The sequence below is a fragment of the Delphinapterus leucas genome, chromosome 8 (genome assembly GCF_059928025.1).
Source record: "Delphinapterus leucas isolate spDelLeu-1000000601 "Yukka" chromosome 8, BTC_Dleu_Yukka2, whole genome shotgun sequence".
Classification (NCBI taxonomy): domain Eukaryota; kingdom Metazoa; phylum Chordata; class Mammalia; order Artiodactyla; family Monodontidae; genus Delphinapterus; species Delphinapterus leucas.
Genome location: NC_143136.1, coordinates 62,648,671 through 62,671,075, shown reverse-complemented (window position 1 = coordinate 62,671,075; position 22,405 = coordinate 62,648,671). Strand labels below are relative to the sequence as shown.

Below are 22,405 nucleotides of genomic sequence, written 5' to 3'. Positions count from 1 at the left end.
TCAAGAAAACTCAGGGGAAAATAAAAGATTGCCTCACCACAAGAAAAAAACTCCTTTAAGTGACTAAAACTATTGTGCAAAAAGTATACTAATAGAAAAGGGCTCTTGGGAATTCCCTGGCGGTCCAGTGGTTAGGACTCCGCGCTTTCACTGCCGTTGGCCCGGGATTCAATCCCTGGTGGGGGAACTAAGATTAAAAAAAAAAAAGAAGGCGGCTCTAGCAGACCAACAGGCTTCTGAACTAGATGGCCTTTCAGTTTTTTAAAATGACGTTTTTTGTTTGTTTTAAATTAATATATGCTGCTCCTCTTCCTATATGCCACGCACAGTTCCCAGCAAGGTACATATGTTGTATCACATTTAATGCTCACGACAACGGTACGAGGTATAAGATATTTAGCATTGGCCCAATTTTATATGTGAGGGATAGAAAAGTTGAGTAACTTGCCCAAGATCACACAGCCTGTAAACTGGAGAGCCGTTATTTGAATGCAGGCAGTCTGGTTTCAGAATTCCAGCTCTTTTTTTTTTTTTTTTTTTTTTGGCGGGGCTGCGGATCGTGCGGGATCTTACCTGGACCAGGGATCCAACCGCGTGCCCCCTGCAGTGGGAGCGCAGGGTCTTAATCACTGGACCGCCAGGGAAGTCCTCAGAGTTCCAGCTCTTAAACGATCTACTGTATTGTTTTCTCAACTCTAAGATTCCATGAATTTTTCACTTTTTAAAAATTTTACTTGTCATTTTTTTGAGGGGGAACTATTACGGATAATTAAAACAATTTTTTTAGAAGTATAATCTGAAAAAAAAGTCAACCACTTCATGTGAATGGACAGCCTAAGGAAGGGCTGGAAATACAAGTTCTGTCCAGAAATACTTAACAATAAATATTTAACGTAATATCCTCCAAGGTCCCGCTGGCCGTTTTAACCCAAACTCCTCGAACTGAGGGCGGGACTTCTCCGGCCTTGGGAGCCCGCGGCCGCAGCGCATGCTCAGAGCGCGGAGCCGGCTCGGGCCCGCCCGAAGCCCCGCCCACCCTGGCCGCAAGGGCTGCCGGGACAACCCCCATCTTCTTTAGGCGCGTTAGGCAAGCTGGCGGCGCTAGGGATAGGAGACGTCGGTGTCGCTGTTAGTGACCCTGTGGCGCGTCTCTGTGGGACCGGGAACTTAAAGGTGAGCAACTCCAGGTGGCTAAAAAGAAGGTACAAAAGGGTCTGCTTTGCGTTGTGCGCGACGGCGCGTTCCCTTTCCTTGCTGCCCCACGCTGGTTGCGTGCGCTCCTCGCCTTCCTCGCGTTCGGGGCGAGCGCCTCGTGGGCCGCAGCCGGAGGCGGCGCGCTGGGCTGGGGAGTGAGGGGCGCGGGCAGCCGCGAGGTGGGGAGCCGGCCTCTGCGTTCCTCACAGGAGCTAGGGTTCCCCCGCACGTGGTTGGGGCACAGGCGACCGAGGGGTTGCTTTGGGACGGGCTGTGGCGGGTTCTTTGGACCCAGGCTGCCCGCATCCCCACTGCGTCTTTAAGGTTTCGTACCTCCACCGCTTTCCAGTGTCGCCGAAAGCGGATGTTTCTGTCAGACTGTGTATGTTTCTGGAGAGGTCGACGTGGGTTAAACGCCGAAGTGTTCCTTGGATCGTGTGGGACAGATTGGAGGCCGGGGAATCGGGGCCGCAGGTGTTCCCCTGGCGTCACACTCTTGGGTTTTAATGGTCCTCATTCACTCACATCAAGGCTTCTGAGCGAAATTGGAAAGTGAGGGTAATATTTCACTTCTAGTTGTATGTACATTCTGAGAAAGTATCTCATGAAGTTCCAAAATTGGGTAGGCCAAAGAAGTCTTACAAAGACTAAATAGGTCTTTTATCTCACCCTTTGTTTTATAGGGGGCCCTAGATCACAGTAATAACTTAGGAATTATGATCGACAACCAAAGCGTAAGATTGGCCAAATTTTGTAGTGAGATGTTGCACCATAGGAGAGCTTCCAGTGTGCATCCAGGTTGTATTGCATAGCAATTACAAATTGTAAAGCCATGCTTCCAAGAAGTGTACCAGTCATAGTTCATCGCTAGAGTTAATTAATGGCAGATATCCTTGATGAATTCTTTTAAATATACTGTTGTACACGGTGTTTGGATGGTTTTAACGGAGCACTAGAAGCAAGTAATTTGAAGTCAGGAGACTTTGTTATCCCTAGCAAACCAACTTCACAGCTTTATTTTTTCCTACAATGCTATTGTCAGGGATGTGAAACAGGAAACTGGCTGTAAGGTTAACCAATGTATTAGTAAATTAGTAGGCATACGCCCAGTTTAATGTATTAGTGTCCTCAGGTTCTCAAATGATCATTTTCCTATGTTCCTTATCATTAGCATTTATTTAATCTAACCCTGACTGTATGTAGTGTTTGAATTTTTTTTACCTTAAAGTTTTGATACATAATCTTGTTGATAACAAGTTTTTGGTAAGTCAGCTATGACTAATTTTAAACGAAATTCGGCCCACACCAAACAAGACTGAGATCCACAGTAATATACTGACAGATGATGATCTACTTAAACCTGGTAATGATTGGTAAGTGGTTGAATGGAGTTTTTTCCCTCAAAGCTTTCTTTCTAGATCAGCTAAATGAAGATAACCACTCACTTTGTTATAGAAGATGGAACAGTGATTTACTGGAAGGGGTGTGGATTATCCATAGATTTTCATCACTAATTTCAAAGTTTTCTTTTGTTGAAATTTGAGAATTGAGTAGAGAAATTGAACCCATGAAATTAAAAATTACTGATTTTTAGGAAAACAGTGGGATATTGATAATTTTAGAACATTCTTTTAATGGTCTTGAGTTTTACGTAAAAAGTAAATAACTTTTTTATGCCAATTTGGGAAATTTTACAGATAGCCAGAATGGCAGAAAATGGTGATAATGAAAAAATGGCTGCTCTGGAGGCCAAAATCTGTCATCAAATAGAGGTATGATTCCTGTGGTATTACACTGCAAAACCAGGCTCTTTGAGAGGAAATTTAGGGCCTCAAAAAAAATACAGATAGACCATTTAATTTCAGTATATTGATCTATTGAACTTTTGGTTTGTCTTTGATTCTTGGAGTTAGATAAACATACAGTAGTATACAGTTTTATATTGGTGGAGCCTGTTTCTGAAACTCAAGAACAAAGACATTTCAAAAGGTAACACTATAGTGTTAGTTAACTTTTTTCTCCTAGTCTGTAAAGCGAGGATAATAGTGTACCCTCCTCATAAGGTGGTTGTGAGGGTTACATTAGTTCACAAAATGTAAAACATTTGGAATAGTGCCTAGCACATAGTAAAATAATTTTTAAAATCCTTTGTAAAATACCTTCCCTGTTAAATAGCACTTTATTCTTGCAGGTCCTAGTAGTTTTTCCTGCCCAATTAGGTGTTCTCAGCCATTGTAACTTTTTAAAGGTGTTTTTTTGTTTGTTTGTTTTTTGGGTTTTTCTGTTTTTGGTGGTGTTTTTTTTTTTGTTTTTGTTTTTTGATGTGACCATTTTTAAAGTCTTTATTGAATTTGTTACAATATTCTGTTTTATGTTTTGGTTTTTTGGCCGTGAGGCATGTGGGATCTTAGCTGGAACCTGCAGCCCCTACATTGAAAGACGAAGTCTTAACCACTGGACTACCAGGGAAGTCTCAGCCATTGTAACTTTTAAGAGTATCTGTTTTCTCTTAACATTTTTTTTGAATTTAGGTATTGTATTTAAGTTGGTGCTTTACAGTATCAGTAATGGCTACATGGGAAATTATCTCTTAATTTATGTTTTATATTCTTAATGAGGAACTTCAGATCATATTGTTTGGTGTTTTTTTTGCAACTCTCAGAACTTTTTCAAAGTTGCACTTCTCTGTTATTTTAAATTTCCTGTGTTACAGCTTTTTTTTAAAATTAATTTCTTTATAATTGTGAAGAAAACTGTATATAGAAAAAGTTAATAATGTCCCACAACCTGCCACCTCTCAAATCTCACCCTCTTGAGGTAATCAAGGTTAAAAGCCTGATAAATACCTTTTCACAAATTGGTCAGTGCTCACAGTAACATAATTTTTTCCCTTTTCCCCCCACCAAACATAGGATGCATTATGGGGGAGTAGTTTTGTATCATCAGTAATTTACACCATCCCCTATTTGATATGTAGGACATATCCAATTTTTTAGCTGTAGTAATTCTACGATGAATATCTTTATATATAAATGTTACTAAACATGTTTATTGATTTCTCTAAGATAAAATTCCTAGAGGGAGATGTACTGCCTCAAGGGTTATACATGTTTTTTTAGAACTTTTGATTTTTTTTTTTTTTTTGCGGTATGCGGGCATCTCACTGTTGTGGCCTCTCCCGTTGCGGAGCACAGGCTCCGGAGGCTCAGGCTCAGCGGCCATGGCTCACAGGCCCAGCCGCTCCACGGCATGTGGGATCTTCCCAGACCGGGGCACGAACCCGTGTCCCCTGCATCGGCAGGCGGACTCTCAACCACTGGAAGGAAGCCCCCAGAACTTTTGATTTTTGATACTTACTGCCAGTTAACATCTCTACCTGCATGACCATTTCTCTGTGTTCAGGCCAATACTGGGTATTCTTGTCTTTAGAGTTTTGGCTAAATGCTTTTCATTGCTTTAAATTGCATTTATTGTTTAATAGTGAGCTTGAACTTTTTAATGTTTATAGTACATTTTTATTTTTAGTAATTAAAAAAAAATGTCCTTTACTGGGACTTCCCTGGCAAACAAGTGGTTAAGACTCCATGCTTCCAATGCAGGGGGCACGGGTTCCATCCCTGGTTGGGGAACTAAGATCCTGCATGCAGTGTGGTGTGGCCCAAAACAAAAGTGTCCTTTACTCATTTTTCTATTAGGGTTTTCAGAGGTTTTTTTTCTTCTTTGTTGATTTATAAGAAGTATTAATAAGCTTTTGTGTTTGTCTTTTACTTTTTATGCTACTTTTGGCATTCCAAGTAGTCACACCTGGGTTTTTTCATGTATACTTTTTTCTTTGTTTTTATACTAAGGAAGAGTGCCTCTGTGCTTAAATTAGGTAAATACTCACCCAATTTTTTTTTAACATCTTTATTGGAGTATAATTGCTTTACAATGGTGTGTTAGTTTCTGCTGTATAACAAAGTGAATCAGCTATACATATACATATATCCCTATATCCCCTCACTCTTGCGTCTCCCTCCCACCCTCCCTATCCCACCCCTCTAGGTGGTCACAAAGCACCGAGCTGATCTCCCTGTGCTATGCAGCTGCTTCCCACTAGCTAGCTATTTTACATTTGGTAGTGTATATATGTCCATGCCACTCTCACTTCGTCCCAGCTTACCTAATTTTTTAACTTTTAAATTTTTCTATTTTTTTAAAAGTTAGAGTGACTAATCAGATTATTCTAGTTTCTTAAATTTAACAATCTGTTCTTTTCACACTGACTTGAAATAAGAGGCTTTTCATATACCAAATCCTTAAATATGTTTTTGTTTTAAGGCTTTCTAATCTATTGTCACATCTGCTAAATATATTGTTTCAATAATTATTTTTAGTTTTATCTTTCTGTTAATATGTATTATAAATATTACAGTGTATTTAAGAGAAAATGTTTATTGCCAGTTTTTTTTTTTTAAATATTTATTTATTTTGGCTGTGCCGGGTCTTAGTTGTGGCATGGGGACTTCTTAGTTGTGGCATACCTGTGGGATCTAGTTCCCCGACCAGGGATTGAACCTGGCCCCCCTGCATGGGGAGCGTGGAGTCTTACCCACTGACCGCCAGGGAAGTCCCACCAGTTAAGTTTTGACATGTATTTTTAAGACTAGGACTTGGTGATGTAATGGTAATTTTTTATACTCAATATTATACAGTGCTCTGCAATATACTGTAATTATCTTGCAGTATTATTTTGGTGACTTCAATTTGCCACGCGACAAATTTTTAAAGGAACAGATCAAACTGGATGAAGGCTGGGTACCTTTGGAGATAATGATAAAATTTAATAGGTAAAAACCTTTTTCAAATTATAAGATTTTCTGCTAACAGCAAGTGCTACTACTAAGTTTTACAATGCTTTTATATATATTTTTTTGCAGGTTAAACCGTCTAACAACAGACTTTAATGTAATAGTAGAAGCATTGAGCAAATCAAAGGCGGAACTTATGGAAATAAGTGAAGATAAAACTAAAATTAGAAGATCTCCAAGCAAACCCCTCCCTGAAGTGACTGATGAGTATAAAAATGATGTAAAAAACAGATCTGTTTATATTGTAAGTGGGCCTTTAATGCATTTAATTATATCTTAAATTTATTTAGAAAGCACATAGGGTGGATAAGAATAAGGGCTCAGGAATCATAGCTTCACCACTTACTGTATATCCTTGGGCAATATTCTTAGCCTCTGTAAGCTTTATCTTCATAAATGGGGATAATATTTTTTACCTTATAGAACTGCTGTGAGAATTAAATGAAAAAACCCGTATAACATTGGACAAAATCTTTTGACATACATATTGTAAGTACCCAGTGCACATCAACTGTTCTTACTTATCAACAGCTAAACTTGTTAGCTGTTTTCTTTAGCACATTAATTTTTAAGTAGATTTTTTTATTCTGCAAAAATTCAGACATACAGAAGTAGATTGAATATATAATGTACCATTATCCAACTTCAACAGTTACTAACGTGATTAATCTTGTTTTATCTTTGGCCTATCTGGATTATTTTGAAGTGAATCCCAGATAAACGAGTCACTTCTATTGCACTGGTCAACAATGGCTCTTAACCAGAGCTATTAAACATTTAAGAGACAGAGAAAGAGAGATATATATATCCTCGCTTCATTTCAAGACAAAATAAATCAGAATTTCTGACAAATCGTTTACTTGAGTTGTCATTTGTACATTTCTTCCTACTCTTCACAGAAAGGCTTCCCAATTGATGCAACCCTTGATGACATAAAAGAATGGTTGGAAGATAAAGGTCAGGTACTAAATATTCAGATGAGAAGAACATTGCACAAAGCATTTAAGGTATGGTTGTATGATGTAACAGACATTTTCTAGTAGAAAGATACTTGGGATGTAACTTTAAAAAAAACCCCAACTTTTCTTCCACTTCTAATAGGGATCAATATTTGCTGTATTTGATACCATTGAATCTGCTAAGAAGTTTGTTGAGACCACTGGCCAGAAGTACAAAGACACAGACCTGCTAATACTTTTCAAGTAAGTCAACTTGCTGATGTTTTTTTTTTTGGCCACTTAGTTGTCTGGAATTGACACACTGGGGTAAGGAGTATAGCATAACATTCCCTACAGTAAGACCAGTATTTTTAGTATCCTTAGGCATCCTTTGAGAAATGCTTGAAGTTTGCTCACTGGAACTACTAGTCCTTTGAGACTGTAAGGAAGTGTTAGGACCTTTTCAAGCACGTAATAAGGGAGGTTAAGTTTTAGTACTTATTTTGCATGTGAAACTTATAGTTAAGCTTGATGATAAAATCTGAGCTTTTGGTGTGGTTAGAGAATAAATCACTGTACAATTTTTTTATCTATTCTCGTAATCTATATATGCCTGTATTTTTATACAGTACAAAGGATTATTTAATAGAGATTTGAATCACATTCTTGGTGTGTGTGTGTGCGCACCTGTGTGTGTGTCTAAAAATTAGGACAAACCAGGACATTTTCATGATATGGTTGTGGGGCCATAATCCCCTACTTTTGCATTGCACAGTCTTCTAAATGCTGTATACTAAATCTGATGGACTTAGAGATGCACAGTGATAAATCATGCTGTCAGTGTTAAACTCAAAGATTTTTTTAACTTGTGATTTTCATAACTGCTCTTATTCTTGGGTCTCAGGGATTTCAGAATTTTTGCTTTTGTGAAATTAACACTAAAAAACTATGAAGCAAATTAGTTGCATAACTTTTGGTATACTTTCTTTTTTCTATACATGAAAAATGAAAATCAGCATGAGATTCTTAGCGAATATAGGGTTTCTTTTTTGTGGTGATGAAAATGTTCTGAAATTCATTAGTAGTGATGATGTACAATTCTTAATATACTAAAAGTCATTGAATTATATGCTTTAAAAGAATGAATTTTATGGCATGTGAATTCTTTCTTAGTAAAGCTGTTATTTTAAAAAATAATGTATTTTGAACTTATAGGTAATTTTGTTGATAGAGAATGTAACATTCATTCTTGTGCGATGTCTTAAATCATTCAATATAATTTGCAGTCCTCTTTGTTCTCATGAACTTATTAGCCTTTATATTTTGTGTCCTTCAGGGAAGATTACTTTGCAAAAAAAAATGAAGAAAGAAAGCAAAATAAAATCGAAGCTAAATTACGAGCTAAACAGTAAGTATGTTGAGCTAATCATAACATTTTAGTTCCTTAAAGCTTTGACAGGTAAAGTTACTGGTTCTGGGAGGTGAGGCTGATGATGAGCTCTGAAATGAGTACAGTAGGCCTTTCTTTTGCTAATGAAACATTGAGGTCTTAAGCTGCCTTGATAATCTTGGGGCCACATTGTGTTGCACTCTGGCATCAGACAGTCAGAAAGCCTAAGGACTGGCTTTGGTTATTAAGTAGTTTAGTCATCATGATTAAGGTTAACTTTATCAGGGTTTAATTTTCTCATACATGAAGTAAATGGAAACGTTCTAATGATATTTTTACTTGTAGAGAGCAAGAAGAAAAACAAAAGTTAGCAGAAAATGCTGAAATGGTACGTATATATTACTAAGAAATCTGTAATTCAAATTTAGGAGAATAAAAAACCTGGGGACTTTTTAAAGAACATATGTAAGCAAGTCTACAGTTGTCATAGCACTGAAGTATTAGCCAAATATTGCCTAAAATTATTACTTATTCAGCGCAGTAAGATTTATATAATAACTATTATTTGCTGGAGAAGTTAAAATCAGAAGCCATTGTAGAACAAAGGATGATAAAGGAAAATGCACCAACTACTTAAACTATTTAAACTTACACTACTTCAAAATAGCATTTTAGTTTCTAGCTTATTCCTTGTATGTATGTGTGTGTGTGTGTGTATATATATGTATGTATAGAGAGAGGGAGAGGGAGGTATATGCCATTTCTGGTTTGTGGTTGCTTTTAAGAAACTTATCACCTTATATATTTTTATAGAAATCTCTAGAAGAAAAGATTGGCTGCTTGCTGAAATTCTCGGGGGACTTAGATGATCAGACGTGTAGAGAAGATTTGCATATCCTTTTCTCAAATCATGGTGAAATAAAATGGATAGACTTTGTCAGAGGAGCCAAAGAGGTTTGGAAATATTCATATGCTCTTAACCACTCAGTTTAAAAATTCATAGAAACTTATCTTTTAGAAGATGACATTAGTAGAAGAAAGCAATTTTTTGTTAGTATGTTTATGAAAATAGTTTCCACTTGGTTATTTACTTTGTTTTATTATTGCTGTAACTGGATGTGATGTCTGATATTTTCTGAATTGTGCTATAAATAACTGTTGGAATTAGTGACTTCAAGTTTTTTAATAACTTCCTGATGTTCAGTAAAATTCCCTGGCCTTTGTTTTCCGTCTTTGGTGTAGGGAATAATTCTGTTTAAAGAAAAAGCTAAGGAAGCACTGGATAAAGCAAAAGATGCAAATAATGGTAACCTACAATTAAGGAACAAAGAGGTCACCTGGGAAGTACTAGAAGGAGATGTGGAAAAAGAAGCATTGAAAAAAATAATAGAAGATCAACAAGAATCCCTAAACAAATGGAAGTCAAAAGGTCATTAATTCTGATTTTCTTTGACTATTTAACTCATTTGCTTGGGTAAAAATTTTAATTGGTGGTAAAAGACATTGACGAGAGGTTTAAAACATTACGGATTTCTCAATTTTGTCTCTACAGGTCGCAGATTTAAAGGAAAAGGAAAGGGAAATAAAGCTGCCCAGATTGGGTCTGCTAAAGGAAAAGTACAGTTTCAGGGCAAGAAAACTAAATTTGACAGTGATGATGAACATGATGAAAATGGTGCATCTAGTAAGTTTTTTTAAGTCCTTTGGTACTTTGATGAGAAATTATTTGTGTGAGAGAACAGCAATGTGGTTTTACAACTTCTGTGTAAGTGATGTTCTCAGATTGTGATTGACCCTGGTTATGCTATTTTACATGTGGAAAACAAAGATGTTGGGAAGCTAAGTTTAGAGAGCCAGGTCCGTACTAAAGGAAAAGCGTTTTCTCATTGGTGTAGGAAAGTTGTTGCTAATCTGTTTAAACAATTATTTTTTATAGTTATGCTTAGTATTAAAATAGAGTAATGCTTACAGTGAACTTAATGAAAATTAATTGTCATTGTATAGGACCAGTGAAAAGAGCAAGAGAAGAAACAGACAAAGAAGAAGAACCTGCATCAAAACAACAGAAAACAGAAAATGGTGCCGGAGACCAGTAATTTAGTAAACATTTTTTATTCATTTTAATTAGATTTTAAGCTGCTTTTGTCTCTGGAGGCTTTTAAAAAGAAAACCGAATTAGGTCCACTTCAATGTCCACCTGTAAGAAAGGAAAATTTTTTTGTTGTTTAACTTGTCTTTTTTTGTGGTGGTTATTGTTATCAAAATGAGTATTTTTTTATGTATAATTCTGTTTGTGTTCTTTCAGATTATTCAAATATCAAAAGAAACATCCTTCCACTAAATTGCCTTTGTAATATGAGAATGTATTAGCACAAAGTAATAAAATGTATACTGCATAAAAATAAAATTAGTTTATTTTTTATTTTTGTGCCCAAAGTATTTGAGAATTTATCTTAAACCAGCATATTGGTTGTTGTGGTTATAGGCCCATCCCAGAGTTAAGTATTTATCTTCTAGGCTGGCTTTCTGTATTCACTCAAACAACTTGATAACATTAGAAATAATTACTTACTGTGAAGTTTTTCAGTACTGAATGTAGATAAACTAGAATCAAGAGACTTACTGATTTTCTTTTATGAAACTTGTATGATGCCGGCAGGTCATATCGTAGCTCTACAAAACAAAAGCCACCTAAGGGTAAAAATTATACTTCCAAACATTAACCGCCCTTGACTTAAAAAAAAAAAAAGAAAAAAATTAAGGAAGTACTAAATGCTGATAAGCCAGACATTTCAGAGCTGTCACTTAATTTATCTAGGACTGATTTGATATATCCCCACAATAAGCCATGGCAAACAGCCTGGCATTTGTTTTGGTCATTTATATCAAAATTTGAGATTATGGGGAAGAGTATAGAAGGTTAACAAGTGGTCAAAGTGTATCCCATGAAAATATGATAGTATCTTCCTATTTTTAATTTCCTAAATAATCTATAGCTACCAATTGCACAACAACCATGCTTATTTTAAAAATTTCCGGTTTGGATTTTAGTAATGGTAGTAAGTAGCTAATTATTTTCCTATTGAGCTCTCAAATGAAAAACCACTTTTCATATTCTCTTCTTCTAAAGGATAATGTAGGTTCTCAAAACTTAGCACTGATCAACTTTAGAGGGATGGCAGTAAGTCTACCTACCTATGCTTCATATTTTGCAACAAATTCTAACTCTCTAAATCACAGCTTTCAACTTTTAATGTGCAATCAAATCACCTTCAAATCAAATCAAATCCTGTTCAAATGCAGATTATAATTCAGTAGGTCTGGGTGCAGCCTGAAATTCTTCAAGTCTGACAAGCTCCCAAGGGATGTCAATGCTGATGGTCCACATTTGAGGACCACACTTGGAGTAGCAAGGCTCTGGCCTGGTGTGCTACTACTGGAACTGTTCTAAGGTCTGCATGTTGCATATTATAATACCTTAAACTAGGTAAGGAGTGACAATACTGAATATACTAGGAAGACAGACTTTTACACATTACATTACTAATTATTATGAAGGCAATAGATCTAGTTATGTGGTTAACACTATTAGTACTAATCCAGTCAGTTTATCATTGTGTAAAATAATTTCCCCCTTATTGTACTCTTATTTCAGGCTTTTCAGAATTACTTGGATTATAGTTAGCTTCTAGTTACATGCTTTTCCCATTCTGATGTTTGTGAATATTATCCAGTTTACTAATAAAAATGTACCAAACATGATTTACATCATGTGGCTGATGATATTCTATCCCCCACTAAAAAAATTAAAAGCTTCATGTTATTTGACTCCAGGGACAATTAGAAAGTTGAAATAGAAGGGTAATCCAGGCATAATCTGGTGGTATTTTCCAGGAATGAATTTCAAACTAAGGCCTGACAAACTCTAAGCCCAAGCTCTTAAGTCACTGTGATGATTATAAGGTTCTGTCTGAGCCTGGAAAGAACAAATACTTGGGTGCCATTAAAAATTTTCAGTAAAATGCATAAATTGGGACAGTCTTGGGCAAACATTGATACCCTGCCTTTACTCTGTTTCCAACCCACTACCAACCACACACATTTTGCCACACTAAAATACATGTTCTACAATATCTTTTCTCAGCACATGTAAAAATTCTGGTTAGGCTAATGCCTGTTGGCCTTCTTAGATAATTAGGGTTGAGATTTGTTTATGAGAAACATAATTGTCTTACCTGCAATAATATCTATCTTGATTTTCCATTCTGCAGCTTTCTTTTGAATATGCTGAACATAAAATAACACGTTAATGTGAGCTGATCTTTAATGTTTTTTAAAAATTGCTTTTTACTAATACTTGATTTTCAAGCTTTTAAAATTTCATTAGAATTTAATTTAATTTAGAATTTAATTTAATTTAAATTAGAATTTTCATTAAAATTTTTTCAACTGGATGAATATTTTGAAAATACAAAACCAAGCCATTTAATGATCTGAGCCAAATTACATAATTAAATTCAAGTAATAAAGCTATTATTTCAGAAGTGCATCAAAGTAAATAATGTACTCATGGTTTCTGCAGCGTTATTTCATCAATATATACAGGTATCCTAGAAACCATTCAGCAGAGATCTATGTCCATGAGCAATTCAGTGGCAGTATGGTACAGAGGTTAAGGACATGGTTTCTGGAACCAGACAGCCTGCATTTGAACTGAAGCTCTATTAGCTATGTAACCCTGAGCAAATTACGGCATTTTTTGTGTGCCTCAGTTCCCTCATCCGTTAAATGAGGATGATAATGATATCTCATCAGATTGTTGCAGAATGTGAAAAGTGCTTTGAACTGTGGTGGCATACAGAGCAAGTACTAAATGTTAGCTATTTATAGGTCTAAGAATTTTAAACTACTTCATAAAATTTTTGATTACTAATTTGTTATAAAAATTGCTTTATGAATTAAAATATATACACAACACTCCAACATTAATAAAAATGGAAAAAAAAGTTGCCCATAATCCCCTAAGTAAATTTTATGCATAATTTTTTAGAACTACCATAGTAGAGATAGCAATATTTGGTATAAGCATTTTGTTCATGTTGGTAGTGTTCACAGTACTCAAACTGATTGATAAAATACTCAATTATCCGTATGTTTGAGGTTCAAATATTTCCATTATAAACAATACTGACAATATGTTTGTGCTTGTAGTCTGTTCTTGAATTTAATAAATAATCCCAGTTCTGGGCATATTTTTCCCCCTACTTTGAGATCTAAAATTTCTGTATAAGGATACAGACTTTAATACAAATAATATTGTAATTTAATGGAATACTAGGATCTTGGTAAATTTTTGAGAAATAAAGTATGATGACATTTCTCTGCTATCTGAGCCCTAAGATTAGTGAAAGAGGTTTTAGATGTTAGATTATACAATGGAATGTGGTTGGTTCTGGCAGAGATGTCAAAGAATAAATGGGGTAAGCTTGGGATAAACACTGAAAGAACAGTGCCTGGCCTACCTACTTTGCTTTAACTATAAGCCAAGAACTAAATTCTCACAATGCCTAATGAAAGAAGATATGGCAACAGCCGTAAGAGTCATCCAGATTATTAACATATCTGCCAAGATATGCTTATATTTTACCTAAGTATTTCTATCAAAAAATTCTATCAAATGCACCTCTATTATGAATAGAGGGCCAAGCACTTTTAAAAGACAACGGTCTACAGTTAAGGGGTCTGAGGTAAGCTTCAATAACAATGTTACTAGTTATATAGAATACTTAAAACAAGCAAAATTATCACAAAGCTTAGAGCAGATATATCTACAGCATAAACTAAGGACTGTCTTAGTATTAGAAGTTCATTCATTATCATACCTCCTTCACATTATGCACAATACACACCAGATTAATTTCTCAAATTATTTAGTTGCTGTGCTAATGGAAATACTTCTACACTGCCAAAATAAAAATGGACTTAAGTAAATATTTGCTTAAAGTTCTATTAAGCGGATCCAGGACAATGCTGATATGCTGCCTCCTGGTGGTGGAACATGGCAATACCAAACAGTGAAGATGGGAGTTCCTTGACTACAGGAATTCATTCAATTAATTAGACTTTGCTGCTTAACTGCACTTTTTATTGGCATATTTTACTTGGTTTGCATGAACTGTATATCAGTAATATAAAATTTATGTTATGCCAAACTGCAGAAGAGTTCATAGCAGGCCTGACTGCTTATCCTTAGAAAGGTCTACATGTTAAGTTTGGCCTTTGGCTAGAGTATGGGAACTTAGATTTTGGGAGAGTTTCCACTCCCCATCCGTTAATAATAGTGGCTCACTGTGCTTAAAATGTTTATGGTGAGTACCTGTTTTGTTACTGGGAGTCTGGAATTTGGGTATGTGCCAGGCAGGAGGTGCCTATGTGATGAGTACCCAATAAACACCCTTGGCACCAAGATTCCAATGACCTTCCCTGGGTGACAACATTTCACATGCCTTGTCACAAAACTTCTTTGCTGGAAGAATTAAGTGCATCCTGTATGACTTCACTGGGAGAGAACTCTAGAAGCTTGCACCTGGTTTCTCCTGGACTGTGACCAATGCACCTTTCCCTTTGCTAAGTTTGCTCTGTATCCTTTAGCTATAATAAATCCCAGTCAAGAGTATGATGATATGCTTAGTCCTATGAGACTTCCTTGTGAATCATCAAACCTGAAGATGATCTTGGGGACTTCCTCAACACAGGCTTCTTAGATACCAATAATTCCTGGTGTTTGTTTTCACTTACTGAATGGGGATTTATTTACCAGTAAAGTCATGTTGTGCTCTGCTCCTTACCTGCAGGTACCACTACTAATTGTTTAACAGTATACAGGCATACCTCAGAGATATTACAGGTTTGGTTCCAGACCACCACAATAAAGTGAATATCACAAGAGTGAGTCACCTGAATTTTTTGTTTCCCAGTGCACATAAAGGTTCTGTTTACACTATACTGTAGTCTATTAAGTGTGCAATACTTTATTGCTAAATAATGCCAAAACAATTATAATAGTAATATCAACGATTACAGATCACCATAAAAATATAATAAAAAAGTTGGGAATACTGCAAGAATTACCAAAACATGACACAGAGACACAAAGTGAGCAAATGCTATTGGAAAGATGGTGCTGACAGACTTGCTTGATGCAGGGTTGCCACAAACCTTCAATTTGTAAAAAATGCATTATCTACACAATGCAATAAAGCAAATGGCAAAACAAGGTATGCCTGTATATATTTTTAGCTATGTAATTTTATATATTTTTAAAGGTTATTAGATTACCATATATTCATAATTTGTTTCCAACTGAATTCAAGTACACTGCATTTATACAAATAAAATATTTTTCCTACAAAACTACTTTAAAATCTCTTAATACGTGTCTGATTTAAAATAACAGCTAACATGACAATTGCCAGACACTATTTAAGTGCTTTATAAATATTAACTCATTTAATCCTCACACCAACCCTGCAAAGTATAAGGTGCTCTTAGTTCCTCATGATGTAAGAGTATAGGTGAGTATAGGTGAGTACAGGGTAGGTGACGAAAATGAACTCAAGTACCTTGACCAAGAGAAGACAGCTGGGAAGCAGCAGAGTTCAGATTTGAATCTAGGTAGGCTGGCTCTATAGTCTCTGTTCTTGATCACTATGTTAAACTGACACTAAAAAAAGGTACCGCCCCACCCCCAATTTTCTGGAATACATCCTACACAGCCTTATGTGTTATGTGCTGATAGTGAAGAACAATGGAAGAAGTGGGTTCTGAACTCAGATCAGTTTAGCCTCCCAGGCTCAGTGTTCTGAAAAACCAGGCCACCCTTGCCTCCCTTATGCACACCAGGCCACACCAGGACACTGGGATGCACCAACCAGGGCTTACACAGGCAAACAAGGACATACTGGAACCACCGTTACACCTACTCCTCTATTCCTGAATTATATAATCACTCTCCTGTTAACAGCTCCTGCCTGAACAAACCTTTGACAAAATAAAGCTAATCACAAATGCTAGCTAGTTAAAGGGAAAATTTATTTTCTAAGTGCCAGATGTTTTAAAAGTTCAGGAGAATTAGATACCCTGGTATTTAGTATTCACAGTAAATCCTTAAAATACTGTCATGAATTTAAAAATAAATGACACAGAATATTGTGATGATTTGAACTTACTTCTCTAGTTGAGGATTTGTGTAAAGAATATACTGCTGTTCTTGCCATTTCCAAAGCAGTCTTCAGAAAGGCCATATCTGTCCCTGTTAAGAGTAGAAAAAGCCCCTATTTACATTATATACCTGTTATCAAAATAGAAGATTAAAGGAATACTAGGTATTTAGAAACATTTTTTTCCAAACTCCAAAATAGCCATTTCAAATTCTGTAACAAGACAGAGTACAAATAACCAAGATATCTAAATATCTTTTAAGGTTGATGGAATAAAACCAGAATTATACTGTCCCATTTAAATAAGGCTAAAGTAAAAATTTTAATATTATATTCCAAATTAACAACTTTCAAAGAGGGCAGAAGCAAACAAGTAAAGTAGTAATCAGAATGGTGGGGGCAGGTGGAGGGAGGACTTTTAAAACTGCATGTCTTTTCCTCTTCTTACTGACTTCTTACCCTCCTTGCCCCCAAAATACATAAAATAAATAGCCACAGTGAATCACTGTTACTGATGGACACATGTTGAAACCTTCAAATGTTGAGACATTAAAAAGAGGTTCTAAAAATATAAAAGCCTTTATGGGATTCATACTCATTCATAAGGGTTAGGTAAATCATTCTAGAAAGCAGATAAGAATAAGTAATAAGTGGATAAATTTGTTCACTTAGCACAAACTTATGAAAACAAAGATTGAAAAATTCAATTCCCTAGCCATGCATTAAACAAACTGAAATTCAAACTGTAATAACTATATAGGTAAGAGATTGGTTTATTTAATAAACAGTGATAAAATCACTTAACCCAAATAATCAATGAGAAAATGGTTTTTAAAACTTGCTTTTCCACAAAGACACCAGTACACATGATTCTTCTTACTAACCTTTATTATTTTTGGTCCCAAAGGGAGGATTCATAATTACTGTATCAAATGACTTGGACATTCTGTTAGATAATGAGCACACGTCACACTGAACCATGTCAACATTTGTTAACTCAAACTCTTCTACATTCCTATTAAATATTTCCAATGCATCTTCATCTATGTCAAATCCAACACACAACCTATAAATATAAAACACAAAGTGACTACTACTTAAAGCTCCCCAGTCAAAACAACAACAAAACCAAAACCATGTACCTTTTTAACCCAACTGACCAAGTGACAGTGAGTGTTGTCTTTTAACAGCATGATTTCCCAAACTGTCAAGGGTTGGAAACTCAGGTTCATATAAAAGAGGGGCATATGACTTCTGCTGTTACTGTTTTTTGTTGTTGTTTCTTTTTTTAGTTTGTTTTGATGTTCTGCCCATTCTAAATGTACTCAGTATTAGATTCTTGCTCCTCTCATCTCACACTATAGAGTCCCATAAATATAAGTCAGTTGATTTTATTTACTCTTCTTATTAAAACCATCCCATACCCAAATAGTATGTACTGGATCACATACCCTGCTCCCAGCATTGCAGTTCCGATGCTAAGCACTCCACAGCCACATCCTAGATCTGCGACCACTTTATTTTCAATGTCATCATACGTGTTATGAATTGTATAGAGCATACATGCTGAATGATAAAAAAAAACATATTAAGGAATAAGTAGGCAAGTTGATGAACAAAATCCAATTTGTGCAAATGACTCTTTGTAAAACAATTTCTTATCTTTCATTATTTAGACCTCCCCTAAATCGTGTTCCAGATTATTAAAAAAATAGTAAGGTATAATAACTTGGTATGTAGTAAGGATAATAACACATACCAGTGGTTCCACCAAACTAGTCTCTGCTGACAATGCCAAGAATGACAAAACTTTGAGGTAAAATGAGAAAAATAAGGTCAAAATGTTTTATTTTTTCTCAACCTGTTCAAAACATTGCCATACACATATACATATATCAATTTTTCTTTGATGTTGAAATTTCACTTTTATGAAAGGATGGTAAGAGTAAATAGGTTTAAAAAATTTCTTTCCTTGGACTTCCCTGGTGGCGCAGTGGTTGAGAGTCTGCCTACCGATGCAGGGGATGCGGGTTCGTGCCCCGGTCCGGGAAGATCCCACATGCCGCGGAGCGGCTGGGCCCGTGAGCCATGGCCGCTGGGCCTGCACGTCTGGAGCGCTCCGCAACGGGAGAGGCCACAGCAGTGAGAGGCCCGTGTACCGCAAAAAAAAAGAGAAAATCTTTCCTTGTCAAAATATAGACCTGGGAACCCTATGTCAGTTTCCAAAATTGTTGTGAAATGTTACTGATCTTTGAAATCTGTAAGTCTGGGAACCACTAATACTGAACAAGCATTAACATTAAAACAGAACTTTTTTTGCAGCAAGTTTGTCACCATAACACAGGTACTGTAAGTTCAAGCTAGAATGGGAAAGGAAAAGACCTATCCACAATATAGCCTTTAGACGCATATATTCACACATATATATTCATGATCTACAGACACATGTATCTACTAATGAGACCTGATAAGAGAACTATTGAGGAGCAGAACAGAAGCTGCTGAGATGAGAAAGGGATCTTTCAAATACACGAAGGTTGGGGCTATACTGAAGGTTAAGCATGAGTAACTTCACTGATACCTCCCTGTGGATATCTGAACCCACCAAGGGCTGCTGGCCATCACTGATGCCCCAGGATCCAGAGGTTTTATCAAAAACACAATTACAGGGATGTGTCAGGCTGACTGTGCTGTTCTGATTATTGCTGCAGGTGTTAGTGACTTTGAAGCTAGTATCTCAAAGAATTAGCACAACCATGTGTATATTACACACTGGCTTTGAAACAACTGATTGTTATTTGGGGAAAAAAAAAGGATTCCACTAAGAAACCCTGCAGCCAGAAGACATTAAAGAAATCATTATCTAAATTGAGATAACTGGTCTTACCTCAGACACAATTTTGTGCAATTTTTGGTTGGAATTTTGGTTGGAATTATGACAATATGTAAGTGCAGGTATACTTTTTCCTTGACTTTCTTTGGCAGCTTAGAAACAGAACTATGTTGAAGTTAGGAGGACTCCTCCTTGCAGATGTTCCCAACAAAATTAATTTTCCTAAGACTCCCTCAATGAGTTTGGTAATATGTTTATTAAATATAAATGGTTTTTCCTGTGTTATTTTACTTCCAGTATCAATCTCTCACATCAAGCAACACTGTTGATTCTCTGATCATTTGTTAAAATTGAAATGCATCCTCATCTTTAATATAGCACCTATTATGGATTTGTTAAAACTCAGTCCTTCCACTACCAGCTCTAGTAATTCATTTCCAGGGCAGAGTATAACGCGTAGGAATCCTCGTACTGGCAATTCGTTACACCGGGAAATGGATCCTTATTTAGCAAGTATTTACTGAGCTCCTGAGTGGTACCAGGAACTCTTCTAGGCTCTGGGAATTGTGTGAACAAGACCAGCACATTTTTGTCCTCAAGGAGTTAATAGTGTAATAAGATTAACAAACACATTAAAAAGTGTCTGACAGTGTTGAGGGGTATGCAGAAAAACAAACAGTAAAACGATAGAGAGTCTCGTGCTTGGGATGTTTTCAGGTGCAATGTCAAGGAAGTCCTCTCTAACGCAACATGAAATCTTAGAGCAGAATTCCTCTAGACTTTCTCTGTATCCAAATAACTGTTCTATTTTCACAATGGAGTGGGTAGACAGGACTAACCTGCGAGACAAGGGCATGGTCAGCTGCCGCCCTACCTGCAATGTGCGGCCTGGTTGGATACTGTTCTAGAAGGAGCTTGGGCTTTTCGAATCCATCCACTTGTTGCAGGCGACTCTCTAGTTCCTTAAGCCTTAATTTCTTCATGTTTTAAAAAGTGTGCGTTCGCAGGGTTTAACGGCGCTGGATCTGCAGAGAAACCTACTTCACCTGGATCTCCCCGCCAACTCCGATCCCCCGCCCCTTTTTCAGGGCCGCGGGCTGAGGGCCAGGCTGGGAACGCAGGGCGCGAAAGGTACACCCGACTCAGGCGGTTCTCGCTCTCCTCCCCGGGCCAGCGGTGGGCAGAGTCCTAGACCAGCCTTCGGTCCGCCTCCAGGGTACCCCGCGCCGATACTGGAGTGGAGTCGCCGAGAGACCCTCACACCGCGTTTCCGCCCTTCCACAGGCTGCTCTCGCCTCGCCCGGGACCGGAAGCGCCGTCACGCACGCGCACAAGCGTCCGCCATCTAGCGGCCCCACGCCGAGCTGCAACCGCGGGCCCGAGCACGGGTTCCGATGGCAGCCGAGCGCTTCCTTCGCCTCCACGGCGGTGCGGTCGGCACCCGCAGGAAAGCCCGTCTTTCTCGCCCCGCAGGGGCCGGCCCCTGCCACCTGTCGCGTGGCCACTACCGTCTAGTGTTTCCTTGAGTACCGTCAGGTCCTTGAAGGAAGTGGGGAGAAAGAGGGTGAAGGTGAGGGTGAAAGTCACGGTCGATTTGTTTTAATGCCCACTGTGGTCCTTTCTGCCTCCTGTCTCCTAAGCTCCCTCTCAAAGAGTAGCAACCTCCACTCACCTTTGCTTTCTTTGCCATTCGCATGCCCTACTTTGTTTCCCTCTTTTTAGGTCAACTGTGTCACTTACCTCAGCTCTTACAGCGTGGTGATGTCCGAGAAGCCCAAGCAAGAGAGAGTTTAGATTAAGGAATGGGAAGTGGTGTCAAATGCTGGAAAGAAGTTAGAAGCTTTCATAGAGTAGGAGCAGAAGCTGAGTTGTCGCGGCTGGAGAACTAAATGGAAGTTAACTAAATGGAAGTTAAGGAATTAGAAAGAGTAAATGGGAACAATTCTTAAGAAAAGTGGCTAAGAGGAGTCAGAATGGCTGATGCTTAGTAAGGTTGGGGGAAATTTTTTATTTATCTTTTAACTGATAGAAGGATTTGTGAACATACCTAAATTCAGACAGAATAGAGGTAGTTGAAAGGCAGGGGTTCAAAACGCAAGAAAGAGGATATTGGATGGAGTTAGGATCCTGAGAAGGAATGATCCAGTGCTTAAGTGAAAGGATTGCCCTTAATCTGGGGAATGGACCCTTCTTTTCATTATCAAAGGAAGGGGAAAAAAAGGAGTGGATGGATGAGGATGAAGTAGAGTGGTGTCTGAGGCTGCTACGTCCCATGAAAAACAGAATTCAAAGTTATTTGTTATGAGGATTAAATGAGTTAGTACATGTAAAGTTCTTAGCGCATGAAGTTAGTACATAAAGTTCTTTGTCACATAACAAATGCCCAGTAAATGTTTGGTGGTGGTGGTATCTGTTGAGAGGAAGGAGCTAGAGTGAGCAGTTTGAGCTAAATGGATGATCCAGACTAGCCGAGTATATGGAAGGACAGTTGACCCATCTGAGGCAAAGGCTTTTTTTTTTTTTTTTTTTGAGGTAATTGTAGATTCATACATAATCGTAAAAAACAGCACAGAGATACTGTGTATCTTTTACCCCGTTTCCCCTAACAATAACATTTTGCAGAACTGTAGTACAGTATCACAACCAGTATATTGACAAATACAGTCAAGACAACACTTCCATCACCTTGAAGATCATTCATGTTGCACTTTTGTAGCCACACCCACTTCACTCCAGCTCCCCCACTCCCTGTTTAACTCCTAGCAACTACTAATCTATTCTCCATTTTTAGGATCTTGTCATTTCAAGAATTTGATATAAATGGAAGTATACAGTATATAAACTTTTGGGACTGGCTTTTTTTTTACTCAACATAATTTTCTGGAGATCCAAGTTGTGTGTATCAATAGTTTGTTCCTTTTTACTGCTATGGTATGGATGTACCAGTTTGTTTAACTGGTAGAAGATAGATATTGAAGAAT

The 22,405-nt window shown here is 37.2% G+C and overlaps 2 protein-coding genes across 12 annotated transcripts; one reads left to right on the top strand and one right to left on the bottom strand.

The window, feature by feature from the left end:
* Nucleotides 1–1,048: 1,048 nt before the first annotated feature.
* SSB (small RNA binding exonuclease protection factor La) lies at nt 1,049–10,521 on the top strand. 7 transcript variants are annotated; one of them, XM_022569997.3, is made up of 12 exons: nt 1,049–1,173; nt 2,892–2,966; nt 5,920–6,023; nt 6,114–6,288; nt 6,944–7,051; nt 7,146–7,246; nt 8,319–8,390; nt 8,718–8,760; nt 9,186–9,326; nt 9,615–9,801; nt 9,925–10,056; nt 10,377–10,521. In XM_022569997.3, the coding sequence occupies exons 2-12, from the start codon at nt 2,901–2,903 to the stop codon at nt 10,466–10,468; spliced, it is 1,221 nt and encodes a 406-aa protein (XP_022425705.1). In that variant the 5' UTR covers nt 1,049–1,173; nt 2,892–2,900; the 3' UTR covers nt 10,469–10,521. The 7 variants fall into 7 exon arrangements, with proteins under 7 accessions (XP_022425705.1, XP_089772832.1, XP_089772831.1 ...); XM_089916706.1 differs by lacking the exon at nt 1,049–1,173 and adding an exon at nt 1,205–1,752; XM_089916705.1 differs by lacking the exon at nt 1,049–1,173 and adding an exon at nt 1,205–2,567.
* METTL5 (methyltransferase 5, N6-adenosine) lies at nt 10,469–20,746 on the bottom strand. 5 transcript variants are annotated; one of them, XM_089916710.1, is made up of 7 exons: nt 20,299–20,746; nt 18,043–18,157; nt 17,476–17,657; nt 16,601–16,683; nt 12,608–12,659; nt 10,996–11,063; nt 10,469–10,569 (listed from the first exon to the last, which is right to left on the bottom strand). In XM_089916710.1, the coding sequence occupies exons 1-7, from the start codon at nt 20,405–20,407 to the stop codon at nt 10,531–10,533; spliced, it is 648 nt and encodes a 215-aa protein (XP_089772836.1). In that variant the 5' UTR covers nt 20,408–20,746; the 3' UTR covers nt 10,469–10,530. The 5 variants fall into 5 exon arrangements, with proteins under 5 accessions (XP_089772836.1, XP_089772838.1, XP_089772837.1 ...); XM_089916712.1 differs by having other exon boundaries at nt 20,466–20,746; XM_089916711.1 differs by having other exon boundaries at nt 20,471–20,746.
* Nucleotides 20,747–22,405: the final 1,659 nt, after the last annotated feature.

Coding starts and splice junctions, on each gene's coding strand:
- METTL5 (XM_089916710.1), bottom strand. CDS start 20,407: ATGAAGAAATTAAGGCTTAAGGAACTAGAGAGTCGCCTGCAACAAGTG. Junction 18,158..20,298: donor AACCAGGCCGCACATTGCAG/GTAGGGCGGCAG, acceptor TTTATCATTCAG/CATGTATGCTCTATACAATT. Junction 12,660..16,600: donor ACAAATCCTCAACTAGAGAA/GTAAGTTCAAAT, acceptor TTTTATGTTCAG/CATATTCAAAAGAAAGCTGC.
- SSB (XM_089916704.1), top strand. CDS start 2,868: ATGCCAATTTGGGAAATTTTACAGATAGCCAGAATGGCAGAAAATGGT. Junction 6,024..6,113: donor ATAATGATAAAATTTAATAG/GTAAAAACCTTT, acceptor ATTTTTTTGCAG/GTTAAACCGTCTAACAACAG. Junction 10,057..10,376: donor TGATGAAAATGGTGCATCTA/GTAAGTTTTTTT, acceptor GTCATTGTATAG/GACCAGTGAAAAGAGCAAGA.